The sequence below is a fragment of the Thamnophis sirtalis genome, unplaced genomic scaffold, assembly GCF_051295495.1.
Source record: "Thamnophis sirtalis isolate CommonGarterSnake01/CBP01778 unplaced genomic scaffold, rThaSir2_p1.2 scaffold_7, whole genome shotgun sequence".
Lineage (NCBI taxonomy): Eukaryota > Metazoa > Chordata > Lepidosauria > Squamata > Natricidae > Thamnophis > Thamnophis sirtalis.
The window spans coordinates 65,074,586-65,090,882 of NW_028261387.1; the positions used below are offsets into that span (position 1 = coordinate 65,074,586).

General features: G+C 36.6%; 1 protein-coding gene across 5 annotated transcripts in view; it reads left to right on the forward strand.

The window, feature by feature from the left end:
- TOX2 (TOX high mobility group box family member 2) overlaps positions 1-16,297 on the forward strand; it is a 209,452-nt gene that overhangs the window by 173,724 nt on the left and 19,431 nt on the right. For all 5 annotated transcript variants that reach the window (XM_087720317.1, XM_087720314.1, XM_014069267.2 and 2 more), the window contains one exon: positions 5,411-5,638. In XM_087720317.1, the coding sequence (XP_087576443.1) occupies positions 5,411-5,638 (228 nt within the window). The remainder of the gene's footprint in view (positions 1-5,410; positions 5,639-16,297) is intronic.

Sequence of the window (16,297 nt, forward strand, 5' to 3'; positions counted from 1 at the left end):
TGGGCTTAAGAATATATACATACAGTGTATCACAATAACAAATAGGATATTCCAAGGAAGAAAAATAGTTTTTCCACACAATAATGAAGCATAAAGATATTTCTATGAAACAAAAAAAAAATAGTGAAGTAATTGTATGGTTGTGAACCTTTGTCATTGAGAAAGAATAAGAAAAGAAAAATGCACTTGTTTGAATTATGGATTGGAGATGGTTACAAAGAGTACCTTAGATTGCAGGAAGAATCAATCACTAGTGAATTGCTTCCTTAAGGTAATAGCCAACTATTAGAAATTCACAGACTTCAGGCATGTGTATAAGTGGATGATAGATGAGAAACAAAAGGAAAATAAAAAACTGTTGGAGAAGGTTGAGAGAGGAAAACAGCAGATAAGGTAGATAAATAGGTTCAAGTAAATTATAGGAGTGTTGTTACTAGGTCAGATCACTTCACACAGATAATAATTTGTTCATGTGATTACTAGGAATCATGATCAGTGACTCTTAAGGAAAATAACTATGAGACTGATCCCTAACCGGCCAGAATTCCCAACCCCACATTTGAAAGTTTTTATGGATTATATGTGTCACCTACACTAGGTAGATCAAACTCGTAAATCAGATTCACTGGAAGGCTCTTTTATTGTGATTGGTTACAGTAACAGAATCTTGGAAATCTGATTGTGCTGTGCCTCCTCCTCCTCCTCATAAGTCATTGAATTAGGGGAACATCTGCCTGAGTTGCTTCTGAATGTTTTTTTCATTGTGGATTTTAAAAATGCTTCAGTCCCTTTTGCCTAAATAATGGTTCCTGCTTATCTCCATCAAGGTCATCTTCCTTATTCTCAATGTATGTCAGTTAGGAGCATTTCCAGCATGTAGGAAATTATCAAAAGGATAGAATTAATCTTATTTACTCTCACAACTCTTTCATATAATCAAAACTAAAATCTGACAAGGAATCTTTTGACTTGACAAAATTTGCAAAAATGCACATTAAGAGTTGACACCTGCCCTATATTGCAGGAATTCTAATCTGTTTCTCTAGAAATAATATAAATCTCTTTTGATCTTTGAGATTTACTATTATGTTATATTTTTCACATAGCCTATTTATCCCATTTTTCTGGTGAAAAGATATCCAGAACAATTTATGTATGATCAGTGAAAACAAGACAATTCTTGCACAAAGTTTAAAGTACATAGTAAAAAAGAAAAATGGAATGATAATGGAAGAAGAAACTTGATTTGTTTCTACTCCAGCTAGTCACAATAAGAGCTATTGTTATTATGAAGAGTTGGAATAGAAAAAAATAAAAATAAAACAGAAAAACATCCAGATCCTGATCGCTCAACATAGCTGGTAAATTCTTTGTGGTTTATCCCCCTCCGCCCTCTTTCTTTTTCCTATAGCAAATTGGTATTGGTTAATTGCATATATAGAGGAGTTTACAGGCAGAATTCACATGTCTGTAATGCCTAATGCCTATAATGCCTTTATTTTCTCACAACCCTAACTTGTGGGTGACTTCACACAGAACAGTAAGCAGAGACAGATCACATCACTGTTGTGCCATGCCACCGTTTGCAGAATCTGTCTTAACAGCTCTGTTTTCTTTGATTCTAACATTTTGCATATATTGCTTAAATTACCCTTTCATATCGAAAGAAATGTGCTTTACCGAACTGAAAGCCAGTTGCTAAGTTGGTGGAGTAGAATTGCAGATAATCAAGTCCACTTTTAGTCTTGAAAAGCCTGGTTTATGGTCTGATCTATCTCTCCCAGCCCCAAAATATCCTATCGCAGTGATGTCTAACCTTTTTCTAAAGCTGTGCCAAAATTGTGCGTGCACGCTATCATGCCCACATGTGCCCCCCACCTGCACATGCATGCGTGACTCTGAGCATATGTGCGCACCCCCCTGACATGCATATGAGGCACCCCCCACGCAAGGAGGAGTTTTTTCCCTCCCCTGGCTCTGGAGGCTTTCCTGAAGCCCGGGGAGGGCGAAAATCGTCTCCCCTAACCCTCTTGAGGAGGGTGTTTTTCCCCTCCCCAGGCTTCAGAGCCTAGGGAGGGCAAAAAACAGCCCAACGGTCCAACCAAAAGTTTGGGAAGGCAGATGGCTGCCATGCTGTCAAATATGGCTCTGTGTGCCACCTGTGGCACTCATGCCATAAGTTCACCATCACGATCCTATCAGATCCTTGTGGGAGCATATTAACTAACTAGGAGAACCCTAACCCACAAGGAAACTGAAGAAGGCGGTCTTTTGTACACCACCTTGATTTCTGGGAAGGAAGGATATAAACCTAATTAATAGTAAATACTCCAGGATAAACACTGCAAAACCAAAAATCCATATATGAATAGAAATATTTTCCTTCCTGTGATTGATAATAGGAAAAACAAAAGTGTGCAAATAATAACTTTGCTCATTTGCTGACTACCTATTGCAGTTTGTGCACATTAGACACATTAAAAATAATAATGGGTACCATTTTGCAGGAAGTATTCTACCCATTTAAAATGAATACACATTTATAGATAACATTCTATTTCTTTCACATTTCTAGTACCGTGCAGCTATTTCTAAGTCACAAAACTAGATGTTTATATTCTTATGCACCTGGTCCTTTTGATGAAGGGCTATCATCGTCTTTTTCTGATAATAGCAGTGAAAGTAACCAACATGATTACTGTAGGTTCCCTCTTCCCTTGGATTAGAGCGTTGACTATAAATGGTATGCTTATAGATCCATATGTAATGATTTTCATAATTTTTTGGCATCACTGTGCTTCATATGTTCCATAATTAGCTATGAATTCTGCAGGAACATGTTCTAAGAGTTTGGCACAATGGAAGCAATGGAATTTCAAGTATTTCCGCCTTCATTAATTTATTTGTTAAGTAAAATAGGAACCAGAATGTTGTCCTTTTACATGAGATTAACTCTGTAGCCTTTTGAATATTATCAATGATTAATAAAACACTCAAGTATGAGGATATAATGGTCATTTAAACTGAGAGGAAAACAAAGTGATTAAAAAGTGTTAAAGATGAACAACAACAACAACAACAACCACAATAATGAGGGGGAGGAGGAGATCAGAAATAGTAGTGACTGGCAGCAGGCATGCCCTGGCATTGAGCCTAGAATAGAGGTTAGTTTGTGTTACCTGAAAATGTTGCAAATCCTTCCTTCAGCAGTCACCTCAAGGGAGTGAAATAAAGAAGAATCTCATTTCTCTCCCAGAATGAATGTGGTGGTGGTGGGGAATGATTTGGAGTTTGTAATGGAAGAGAAAGGGATATTTGATCTCAATTTCCTCCCTCTGGTGCAATGTTTATCAAAGTTAGCAACTTTAATATATGTGGACTTCAAATCCCGGTTCTAAGTAGTTTTTGTATCTCTTTCTTTATGCAGTCTTTGTTTCATTCTGTTGGACAATTAATCTGTTTTCTAGCACATTTTCATACAAGCCGTATACATTATTTTCCTGTGCTTGCTCTACTTTCTCCTTTCCTTTCCTTCTACGTTCATTTCTTCCCAAAATACCCTTTTGACAAAAAGTGACTCATTCAGATTCTTGTATCTGCTGCCAGTTCTCTTTCATCATAAACGTTCAAATTAAGTTTTCCATTCAAATAAATGTTTGTTCCTTTTCCATGAATAAATGTACAAGTAGTTCTCAATTAATGACCATTTGTTCAATCGCCATTTGAAATTATGGTGGCGCTAAACAAATGGTATCAAACATTAGGGCTGCTGCAGCGCATGCACACACACACACAAACACACACACACATACTGGCAGTCTATCCACACATACAATTATAGGGGTGTTTTAAAACCGTCACCCATCAATCTCTCCCCCCCATATTTGCCTGTTTGGATTTCTCAGAGCTAGCAGTAGTGTTGAAGTAGAGGCCCAGTCTTAGCTGGCTGCCACTGCCTCTCAGGCTCTAATTCACCCCAGTGCCACTATGCTTCTGTCAAAGAATGCTACCTCAAGCTCCATGTCATGACCAGCCATGCTAGCACCTCAGCAAACAGCCCTAGCCATTTGCCGTTTGGCTGCTCTTTGCATGCCCAGCTGCATCCAGATAATTTTCAACTTCTTCATTGGTCTGGTCCTCTGCAAGGCAGCTGCTGGCTATGCCGGTCCTTTTTTTCCAAAGCTACTTACACTATTCTCCAAATACCGTGTTTCCCTGAAAATAAGACAGGGTTTTCTTTTGACTCCCGAAATAAGCACTTGGCCTTATTTTTGGGGATGTCTTATTATTTTTGAGGTGCAGGAGGTGATGAGCATGGTCAACTCATGGCTGCTGCTGTGATACAATATTTTCAGGGAGGGCTTATTTTGGGGGGAAGGTTTATTTTAGCGCATGTGTTCAAAAGCCAGGTTGGGCTTATTATCCTGGAAACAGGGTAATGCATTCCATTCTTGCGATACTTTTGAAGGCTGTACAACACATCACTAGTGCATTTTATATCATCTTTTTTTGCACCAGTGCAGTTGGACTGATATAAACTATAATCTCTAATCCCTGGCTCAGGATCTCTGTTCTAGGACCTCCATTTGCATGCCAGACAAGCTTCTCTTTGTGCACTAACTAAGATCTTGTTTCATGAAAAAAGACCTGGTTATGCTTACCTAAAAGGACCTTCTAACTGTGGGTTCCTTCTTTTCTGCCAACATAGTCAAGACTTTCTTTCATGCACCAGCAAAAGAAGCCTGGTGCATGAAGGAAGGGCCCAACTATGCCAGTGTGAAAGAAAGACCTTTCTAGTTGGGTCTGTCTTTCATGTATTAGCAAAAGAATCCCAATGGGGGCCAGGTGGCAATGTATGGTGTATGTAATTGTTTTAAATTACTCATATAGATAAAAAAAATAGTGCCTGGTAAATAAGTTATCAAAAGTAACAGGTGTTGAAGGGAACATCTGTAAAAGTAATTGTATATTTACAATTACAATTGCTGCATTTAACCACTGAGCCAAGGTGGCGCAGTGATTAAATGCAGCACTGCAGGCTACTGCTAGATCAGCAGTTCAGCGGTTCAAATCTCACCGGCTCAGGGTTGACTCAGCCTTCCATCCTTCCGAGGTGGGTAAAATGAGGACCCAGATTGTTGGGGGCAATATGCTGACTCTCTGTAAACCGCTTAGAGAGGGCTGAAAGCCCTATGAAGCGGTATATAAGTCTACTGCTATTGCTATTGCTATATTTACATTGTATTTTGGGAACAAAGTTGAGAAAGTTACCAGGCAGGGATGTCCTTGAACTACTCCCAGTTATTCTGTGGGTTTTTTCTACCCAGTTCAAAATCAAATATTATATTTCTTCTAAAATAAAAGTGACTGAAGGGGGAAAAATAATATATTTTTCTTGACTCTTTGGCAGGCAACTGGAGAGAAGAGACCTTTGACAGATCTGGGCAAGAAACCCAAAAACCAAAAGAAGAAGAAAAAGAAGGATCCTAATGAACCCCAGAAGCCAGTGTCTGCCTATGCCCTCTTCTTCAGAGACACGCAAGCAGCTATTAAAGGACAAAATCCCAATGCTACCTTTGGGGATGTGTCAAAAATCGTTGCATCAATGTGGGATAGTTTAGGAGAAGAACAAAAGCAGGTGAATGTTTTTTCCCCCCACACAGTTACTGCTTTTCCCCTCTTGATAATGCCATATTTTATTTTCATTTATCTGATACATTATATGTCCACACTATTTCTTAAGATGGTAGTGATAGTTGTTTTACTAATGTAAGCTATTTTCTGCAGCAGTAAAATTATCAATTACCTTTTCTTCCACATACCTCCATTTCATATGAAAGCTAACATTTTCAGTAAAAGTATTGCCTGAAAAAGCCTTAGGGGTTTTGAGCAGCTTGTAAATTTTAGTAAAACTACCCCCATTTCTGAGTGCATTTTTTCACTGAGTATGTCATTATTTGTCTTCTGGATGGTGATGATTGTTATTATTGCAAGTTTATTTTGTTGTTTTTGTTGCCAAAGCTATCTTCGCCCATAATTTTTTATAAGTTGTTTTATGCACTTTCTAGAAGCCTGCTTCAGTTTCAAAACCAGACTATGCATTACACTGTAGCAAAACCACAGCTCTTTTCCCAGGACAATAATGGGCACCATGTAGTATTATATGGAGCAGAAATTTGTGAATCTCATAGATGCTATTGTTAAACTGTGTACTAAAAATTAATTATCTGTTATTTTTGATACATGTTCACAAATTGAAAATGGTGCCATTGAGCACCCTTAAAGTTGTATCTTTTAAATGTGGGCTTTGGAAACTGCTATTTTGAAATTGATCTCTCAAGTAGAAGTTATAAAATAGGTACATAAAAACTTAGATTACAAAAATGTTTTTTGTAGATTGTGAGATGTGTGAATGCAGGGACATTTTGATGGAAATATGTGTATCCTGCACTTTTCAAGAATCCTTGTGGCATCGTTAGACTGTTTTATAGTGCCACAGAATCAAACTGAACTGGGGCTCGACCTTCAGGGCCATGCAGTCATGTCCAATTCCCTGCTCAATGCTGGAGTTCAGATTGTAGCATCCCCAACAAATGTCTGTCAGGTGTGGCTTGAAGGATTGAACATATACTGTGAAGAGAACCTGATCTTCTCTCTTTATGATGGATTCTACAATCAAAGTTGACTTGTCATTAGGAAGTTTTCTTAAATTGTAGCTGGAATCTGCCTCCTTGCAGCTTTGACCCTTAGTCTACCTCCTGCAATCTGGGATGATAGATAATAGTTTCCGCTCTCCAGGGATTTGAAGAATCTATAAAATGCTAATTGGTTTTAGTTTCTATTGCTTCATTAAATTGCAGAGGTAATTTTCACTACAAGAGTTTTGCCGTCTAGTAGCTGAATTAAGGTTTTAAGAAACCTTGAAAATTTATATTTAAAAAAATGTATTATCCAGGAAATCTTATACTCACTCACCTAGAAACAGGAAGTAGCATCTCTAGGCATTTTATTGGCAATAAATGTGGAAGTTATGTTTCCACATTTTGTTTATTTCAGTTTAGATGCTAAGCCAAGTTTAAACCAAATCTGGGCAGCTCACAATATAATACGCAATAGAAATGCTATACAAAAGTAAAACAAGTTGGGTATCTGATTGTTTGAGGCAAAGACCCATCCAACAGGGTCTCACACTACCCAAGGCCTGGGGTAACGTGCACTCTTGATAGAATGTAAATAAGGTGGGACCCATATGTATGTTCACCTAGGACACCAAAAAGTTCCTTTCCTTTCTTCTTGTAATCTGTTTTAAAGCACCCCTCTAAAGATTTTTAAGATTATGGAAAGGATTGGAGAGATTTCTGCTGGAAGAAGCAGCTCTATCAGTGAAAAGTACTCTGTCTCCTTAAGACCTGTCTCATCTTTTCTGTGGGTTGCAATGCACTGCTTGGTGATTTTTTTAAAAGACAGAAATATTTCCTGAGAGCCAAGATCCTCCCACTGGAAGGTTTCCAAGAAACTGCATTTAGGGAAAAGAGAAGCAGGTGGAGAAACCATTTAAAATTAAAACTATGCTTTAAAATGGCTTTGTATTTTATGTAGCCTTGCGTTGAATGACAAATACCATATCTTCAATTTTAATGAGCTCCCCCTGTCTTTTAAAAAAAAATTATAATGTGATTTTCAAATTTTCTCCACTTTTAAGACTCATTGGCAAACAATACTGATGATTCATTCTTGGCCATGCATAGGTATTTTTATAGAATTATTTTATGCTGCTCACTTGTCTCTATTGCCTGTCCTATTCACCCCACATTCCAGTCTTACAGAAGAAACTTGATAGCTTTACAACTGCAAGAGATATATAGGAGCTCCTTTGCTACCAGGGTTTTTTTTTTACCCTTAATGTTTAAGTAATTGTTTCCCTTTAATGTAGCTGAGTGAGTTACTTTCTGTTTGGGCCAGAAAGAGGTTTCTGCTCAAACTGCCACTTGTCCTGATGCAGCAAAGATAAAAAGAAATATATTTTGAATTCTGTTGTCAGTGGAAAGTCTAAATTATACAAGAGGACTGCTTCCATTGTATTTTTCAAAACACTTCATAGCAAGGTAGGAAACCTCAGGGATACATGTAGCATCAAAATAAGGGAGATTTATTAATATATTATTTACATAAAAATTTAAAATATAACATTCAAATTTCACTGAAAACATACCAATTAATTGTGTCTTAATTCTTTATTTTTTCTACAGTTCCCAGAAAATCCATATTGATTGTTATTTAATTTTCCCCAGCTTCAGTTTCAGAGTCAGTGCCCTTATGTTGAATTAATACTTATTGTCTTCCAAACTGACCAAAATCTGACAAACATGGGAGACAGATTCTTATTTATATGAGCCTGTGGTAACCATTTATTTCTCAGAGAATTAGTCTGAAAAGGAATGATAACAGATAGATTGACAGACAATGTATAGTCTCTCCAACTCTCAATGACTCTGGGTGGCTTACAATTTTTTTAAAAAAAAAACCTCTTCCAAAGACAAAATAAATAATAAGTACTCCCTAAAGCAATATAGAATCAAAAAATCGATCCAAGGTGGTTCAGCCTTCACTCTGCCCCAAAGTTTAGGAGAATAACCAAGATTACAGTAGATTTCTATATTCATCTGAAGCTCCTCTTTGGGTATCACTGCTGAATTAATGAATAGGTATCCCGAAATAGAGAGAAAAATATTGTTATCATCGTTATTATCCTACTGCAGTTCTCAGAAAGTGAACCTTCATGTTTTTAGGGAATATACCTCAATTATTTTGAAACAGCAAGAAACTATTGGATTTCCTCCCCCCTGAAATTATTCTTTCATGATTCTAAATTTGTAAGGCTTTTGTTTCACCTTATCATGCTGGCAATAATAATAGTCCATGCCAGATAAGTTGGTAGAGTTTGATTTGATTTAGGCCTAATTCAAACAACCAGATTCATTGTATTGCAATCTGGAATAACCATTTCAGTTAAAGTAAGATATATGATCTTAAGTCAAAAGATATGTACATTATACATACAAGATCCCAAATTTCACACAGCAGCACCGGATAGGGGGAGAAAAAACAGCCAGAGTGTTGATCCTTAGATGAACCCTTTGATCTCACTCCAGGGAATTGTAGATAACTGTTATTTATTCTATCCTGAAGAAATATCTTGGTAGAGAGCATGATTTTATTTAGCACTTTTCTGGTCTGATCAGCATTCAGACATATGTTTCTCAGTTGTCCTATTCTATGTCTCAATGTGTACTTTTTACACTTTATATTTTTACCTGTCTAATTTTTTTCTTGACTGCTAGTAGTTTTAGTTGACCTGAATCTCAGATTTGTATTCACATCCTAATTCATGCCATAAAATATACTGTATGATCTTGTACTATTTCAGTTTAACCATTAGATTTCTATGAGAATAAAAGATGATACGCATATATTTCTTAAGGAAAGGCTGGATGACAAAGGCAATAAAACAGTAATGAGAAATACTACCAAGAGATAATGCCTGCCGAACGAAAGCTGTGTCTTGGGATAGAGCTTTTTCTTCATGGGAGCACAGTGTTTTACCTAGGAATCTGGTGGCTTGGTTTTCCTTATCCTTCAAGTCTCCCTTTGCTTTAAGCAGGTTTAGTGAGAAATCAGTTTAAGAAATGATTGATAGTGGGCATTAATGTCTGAGGTTGGCTTAAAATTATAAACACATTTATACTTTTAGAAAAATGTTTTAAAATTATCACTCTGAAGATTCATTTCTTCAGCCAACTGTGAGCATTTGTAGTTTGGTTTGCTGGCAGGAAGCTTTTGTATGAATCCTGCTAAATTCCTTTGATGTTCTTCCTGCATTCATGTTCAAAAGACTATCACATAAAGATTTGGGATGGACAAGCAATAAGGAATGCAGGACTTGGTGCCACTGTATTCCTGAAATCAACAGACAGTATAAATAAGATCAGCTGATAATTATTACTGTTTTCATTGATACACTTTTTTTTTTGGCACAACCACCTTTTAAGTAGCCTTCCCCAATTTTACTATATAATGAATTATTGCTTACATAAGGCAGCACAGTGTGGTGATCAAGGAAGTACTCTTCACCCTTGAAGCAGCAGTAGTAGTAGATCCAAACAATGAAATCAAAATGGCAGCTCTCAAAGCTGGGTGACAAATTAATATTAATTTGATGGATATTAAACTTGGCATAGATACTAACTGAAATGAGCTACCATGTATCCAGCAGATATCTTGTTTATCACACAGAAGGGTAAGACAGCTTTAAAGTATCAAAGCCGGGGATATTTATCTACTGTGGAACAGGTGCTGCTACTCCTACAAAGCAAATTTACTTTCTTTCCATTGATGAAGTAAACAAAGTAAAGATTACATATTACATGTTCTTCATTGCAGGTTTATTGTTTGATATATTTTCCCCTCACTAAAAAGCAAACAGAAAGAGGAAGGAATTATGTTACTTATGCAAAGAAAAAATGCAGAGCTATGTTTAAAGCAGTTGTTACTATTGCTGCCATTTATTTGAATTTTTGCAAAAAATATATATCAAAAGAATCTAATATTTTTGTTTGTCAGTTGGGGCTTCTCTCATATTGTTCCTTTCTCTTCATCTCATCTCTGGCTTTTTACAATGAATCTTCATTTTCTCGCTGACACACTTATATCTAAATTTCTCATTTCCTGCCTTTTTTATTTATATCTGTTGCTTGGTGATTTGATCATGCTGTGGAATACAGGATTAGCAATCTCTCCGTCCTTGGGTTTTCATCAAGGACACCTGTTCTGCAAGTTGCACAATTTCTTCCCTGCCTTAACCCTTTCAAGTACAGCTTCTGTGTAGAATATGCACAATTTCCTTCCTTGCCTTAACTCCTTCAGTCATCAATCTTGTGCAGAAATGTGTGTAGATGCTTATATGTGGGCATATATATGGGAAGCTCACAACATTAACCTTTTTACCACTGTACTTTGGCAGCTGACATAGGCTTTTCTAACAGGCTTAGAGAAGAATCTAAAGAATATGTGTGTGCATGTGTGTGTAATACACACATATAAACACACATTCTTTTGACCTTACAAAAAATGTAGCAGCTGTTCCTGTGTAGATAGTTCTTATCGCACTAAAACATAACATGTTAATGATTGTTATCAGCCAAAGAAGTATCTCTAATAATCTACCTTCATCTCTTTCAACTTTCAAAGCTCATAAAATGCATTACCACCATAAAAATAGATTGCTCCCTCAATTCACAACATAGCAGATTTTAACTCTAGTTGAAATAATGCAAAAAAATAATTATGCCCTACTATGGGAAGAGAGTTGGATTTTTTAATGCTGTGTCTAAACAGAATCAAGAACATTATTTTTTGTTAACATTAGCTCCATCTAGAGGAACTGGGGTTACTCAGTTACCAAGATGGTGGTTTTCTAGACCAGCATGGCTCATACTAACAATCTTAGTTCTTACTCACAATTATAATGGATACATTCCATTGTAATGAAATTCTATACTTCATGACGTGTGCATGTAATATGAAGCCTGTAGTATACCAAGTCTAAACGGTTCCTTCATTTCTCTTGTTGTGCACACAAGTTACAGCTTGTTAATTTAGTTTGCTTTTTAGATGTAATTCAAAACTCCACAGACACTTAAGAACTGTCTCCTAATACAACAGTTCAGATCTTTAATGACCACATCATTTGTTTGCTTTAGATCCCAGTATTCAACCTCTCCCATTAAAAAATGGTATAAGCACTGCTAAATGAGAGGTTAGTCTGAAACCTGGGAGAAATACCAGTCACTGCAAACAGAATTGGAATGTACAGTTAAATGGTTCAACTGTCTTAAGACAACTTTGCATGTCCATGTTTTTCCCAGACTGGCATATTGATCTCATCCAAGTTCTATTTAATTTTCTCTTCTGGGTTTTTTCTTTCTTCCACAGCAAGATATGAAAGGAGTAACAAATGTTCATCTGAATGCTAGTAATACATTCTGTGGCACTGTGGACCTCAATAAAACAACTCCCATCACCCTCTTCTAGAACAGTAAAACATCCAAGACAATTAAATTTAATGTAACTGGTTTAGACACCTCCCTACTCCACAGAGTCTAGACAGTGTACAAAAAAAATCCAACAGAATAAAAATATAACATAATAAGTATAAAAGAATAAGTAGAATACTATAACTATAAAAGAATGAACAAGAACTGAAGGCAGATCTGGCTAACCATACAGCACACACACATGCATACAGGGGCATTACCCATCCTAACCCAAGGCCTGGTCTTTCCAGAATGCCAGAAGGCTGAAGGTCACATGGATATCAGGTGGAATCTTATTCCAAATCCTAACTGATGTTCAAGACTTACAGGTTATTTAAATGAATTCAGGTGTGGAAATAAAATAGTTCGATATATCATCTTCACCTGGCATAGCCAATAGAGGTTATTGGACATAATTGCAATTACAATCTGATGTTACCACAGGGCACCAGCTTGGGAAGGGCTATTGTAAGTAGGATGAAACGTGCATTTTCCTTTTCAGTATCTGGTATAAAAAATGATTGAAGGCAAGTAGCCAATAGGAATACTTGCATATGTATTGGTTTTCAAGGAAGCTTAGTTTTTTTCATCAGTGTACTGATTGAAAAGCATTGCCAGCAAGCTATGCAACATCTGTCCGTTTATTTTCCAGAATAATTTTTGCAAAGTTATAGAAATGTGCAGCACTATGAATTTCATCTGAGACTATATTTTTAAATCATAGATATGGTAAAGTATAGCAATCAGTATTATTTAAATTATGTTTATATTCTTGTTTTTCTATTTGCAAGCTTTAGATTTATTATTACTAACTCAGGGTGATGCCAAAATACTTTAGACCAAAGCATTTACAATATCATTTAATTATTTATTAAATATTATTTGAAGAGGCTTTTTCGCAAAAGATAGGTCAATAGCAACTTTGAGATCGAGATCCAAGCCTCCTTTTCCACTTCATACGAATTAAGGCTTTGAACATTCAAGTTTCCATTTCAATTACAGAAATTGCTTTAATTCTTACCATTTTTCTATCCAATTGCACATCAGGTGCTTGGCCATGGAGAAGTCAGGTTGGTAAGTATTTGGCAGAAGTAACAGTTTCCCCCAAACTCTTATGAAAAGTATCAAATTAGGGCCCTTATAATGGACCAAGGTAGCTGTGCATATTAATAGGAAGATAGTAGAAATATTTATGGCACTATATTATCGATAGGAAGCTGATTTTGTCATTTTGTTTTCAAACCATAGTAATTCAGCAGGTGAATTGTCATATTCAAAATCCAGGAAATTTGTTATTCTTTAGTTACATTTAATGTTTACCAATAAAGAATGTGTATCATTTACTTAACACAAAGTGGTTCTGTGTGCATCAGCAGGATTTGGAATAACACTCTTATTTATTGTTTTTGAAAACTGAGCATTTCATTATGGCACAATTGCCAGTTTCTTTGCTAAGGCACAAAAGCATTAGGACTGAAACTCTGGATTATGCTTCTATCAGCTGCAATTCCTTCCCCCATAATCAGTCACATGTTTGCCCTCCTTCTCAACACCCACCCAGTCCCTTAATGATTAATGAATCTCCCCCCCCCCACCAATGAATAACAAAAATAAACCCACGGGCATGGAAGATTATCTGGAAAACATGTAGAATATTTTTTAAAATCTTTAGCTCTGATAAATGGCTGAAGTTAATGCTCTGGGGAAAAAGAAAGAGGGCCAATTCTGCCAGTATTTAAATGGATCTCACAGCAAAGCCATTTTTACACAAATGGCTTTTAAGAAACCCTGCTAGGAATTGCTGTCCACATTTCACCTCAAATTTTCAGTGTGTCAAGTAGGCTTTAGTTACACATTTTCTCTTTTTAGTGAAAAAGGCCAAGTGGGTACTAGAGCACGTAATTGTTTCTAAACAGGGTCACAGGTAAACCACATTAACATGTAGAAAGCTAAATCTATGTGCCAATGAATGGAAGCCTTGTCTCGGTGTCAATTAGTACATTTATTAAACATACATAGAAGTCAACCCACTCTTGCCTTTCTCTTGATTTTTTTTTCCCATCTTGAAATCTTAGTAGCATTTATAGCTATGAATCATGACAATATTTACTATTTTTGGAGCCATCCTATCAAGAAAAGAGTCAGATAAAAAGCAATAACATTAGTAATTGCTAGTAATTAGTAATTGGTTTTGTTGTTCATATAAGAGAAGAAGGCAATACTTACAGTTCTTTGGAACTTACTCTGAACCTAACAAGAAATATAATTTGAATGTAATCTACATGAATGTAATAAAATGTGTGTATACAGTCTCATGTGACCTATAACCAAGAAAGAAGTATGGAAAATTAATTCTTATACCCATAGAAAAGGATATTCATCATTAGACTGTCAATTAGGGATGCACGGTGGGAACAGTTAAGCCTCCAAATAGGGCAGAGTAGAAACCATCTTCTTTCATCAGGTCCAACCCAAGAACAATATAAAACAAACCAGCTAAAGTGTCATTCCTTATTTGCTCACACTATATTGACAGAATCTTGCCAGATTAAACCTTCACTACGCTCTCCCTAAACTAAAGGATATACCTTGGGAAGTACTAGGGAGTGACTATACTAACTCCTTCCTGTGTCTCTGATGCAACTCTGGGCAGTGTTATCTCTTGTCTTGCTCTCCCCGCACTTCTTGGAATGTACTCCCTCTTTCATTTCAGTCCATCATGCTACTTCTCCTTTGTAGACCCATTCCATCGCTTCTATATTCTCCAGAAAGAGGGATACAGCTCGCAAACAGGCATATGCAACTGGCCTTTTAATCTCCGGCTTTCTTTCATGGACATTGTTTTTCAATCTTTGGAGCTCTTCTCCCCACATCCAAAAAATAATGCTGCCAATATAGGATGACAGAATTAAAACTAAACATCTGATGAATTTAAAGCAAACATAAAATTTTAAAAATCATCAGTCAAACAAGATTTTATTCCTAAAACCCCGGTCAGCAATCCCTGACCTTTCCTTGTCTACACCCTTCCCCCAGAAAAAATAAAATAAAATAACAAATTTCCATATACACTTTCCATATATAGTTTATAGGTCACATTGCAATTCAAACCCAAAATCCAATTTAAATGCTATTTAATATGCTGAGCAAGTAGCTAAAACCTATTTTATCTTGCATGGCAGGGTTGCAATGATATTTTTGCACAACCAGGCACAAAAACAGGTGCAATGCTTGTTTGCAACCAGTTGAGTGAAAAATATTTAGTAGCCTTAGAAGCAGTTTCCATCGTGCTGATCCTCATGACCTACTAGTTTCCAGACCAAGAACAAGGATAACCCCACAACAGTGTGTTACCAGAGAGCATTACCATTACTGCAGAATGCATGAAGTTACCAGTTGCTCCTGATATATTTATGTGCCAGCCAAAAATAGGTGTGCCTGATACTATATCAACTGCACAAGCTACCAATTAATTACTGAGCTAGGTTTAAGAATTTGGTTATAGCTATATAATTCAGCTGTTAAGGAAACATAGGGTTCAATGTGAATGACATATTGGTAACACTGAGCTCAAACATCACTTTTATTGTTCCTAGCAATTGCTATTAGTAGCAATACAGTGCTTTTCAGTGCTTTACAGCCCTCTAAGCAATTTACAGAATCAGCATGTTGCCCCCAACAATCCTGGTCCTCATTTTAACCACCTTGGAAGGATGGAAGGCTGAGTCAACCGTGAGCCAGTGAGAATTATGAGCAAGCATTGCAGGTAGATTCTTTACATCTGTGGTGGAATGTAGTCTGGATTCCCAAGATAGAGGGGCTGCAGCACAGAGGTCAAGCAGGCAGTAGAACCTGGAAAGTTTGGTCGACAGGAAAATATTAAAATGGCTTTTTCCTAGCCATTCCCAAAGCATATCTATAGTTATGCAGATAGTTACTTTAATCTGGCAATATTCTGTTTTATCGGTTGAGAACAATGAAATAAACTACTCAGAAGTAACTCCATATGTTGCTTTAGTTTTTTGACAATATCACAGATTCTGATGTTACTGACTTTATGCTGTTGCATCTACACTACAGCTTCCCATGGAAGAATGTCCAGGATCTCGGCCAACTGTTGGTATTTTGAGATAAGCTCACCTTCCAAAGATGCACTAGATATTTGTACATTTGATATGAATGCCAGGGACATTTGGAGAGACCAT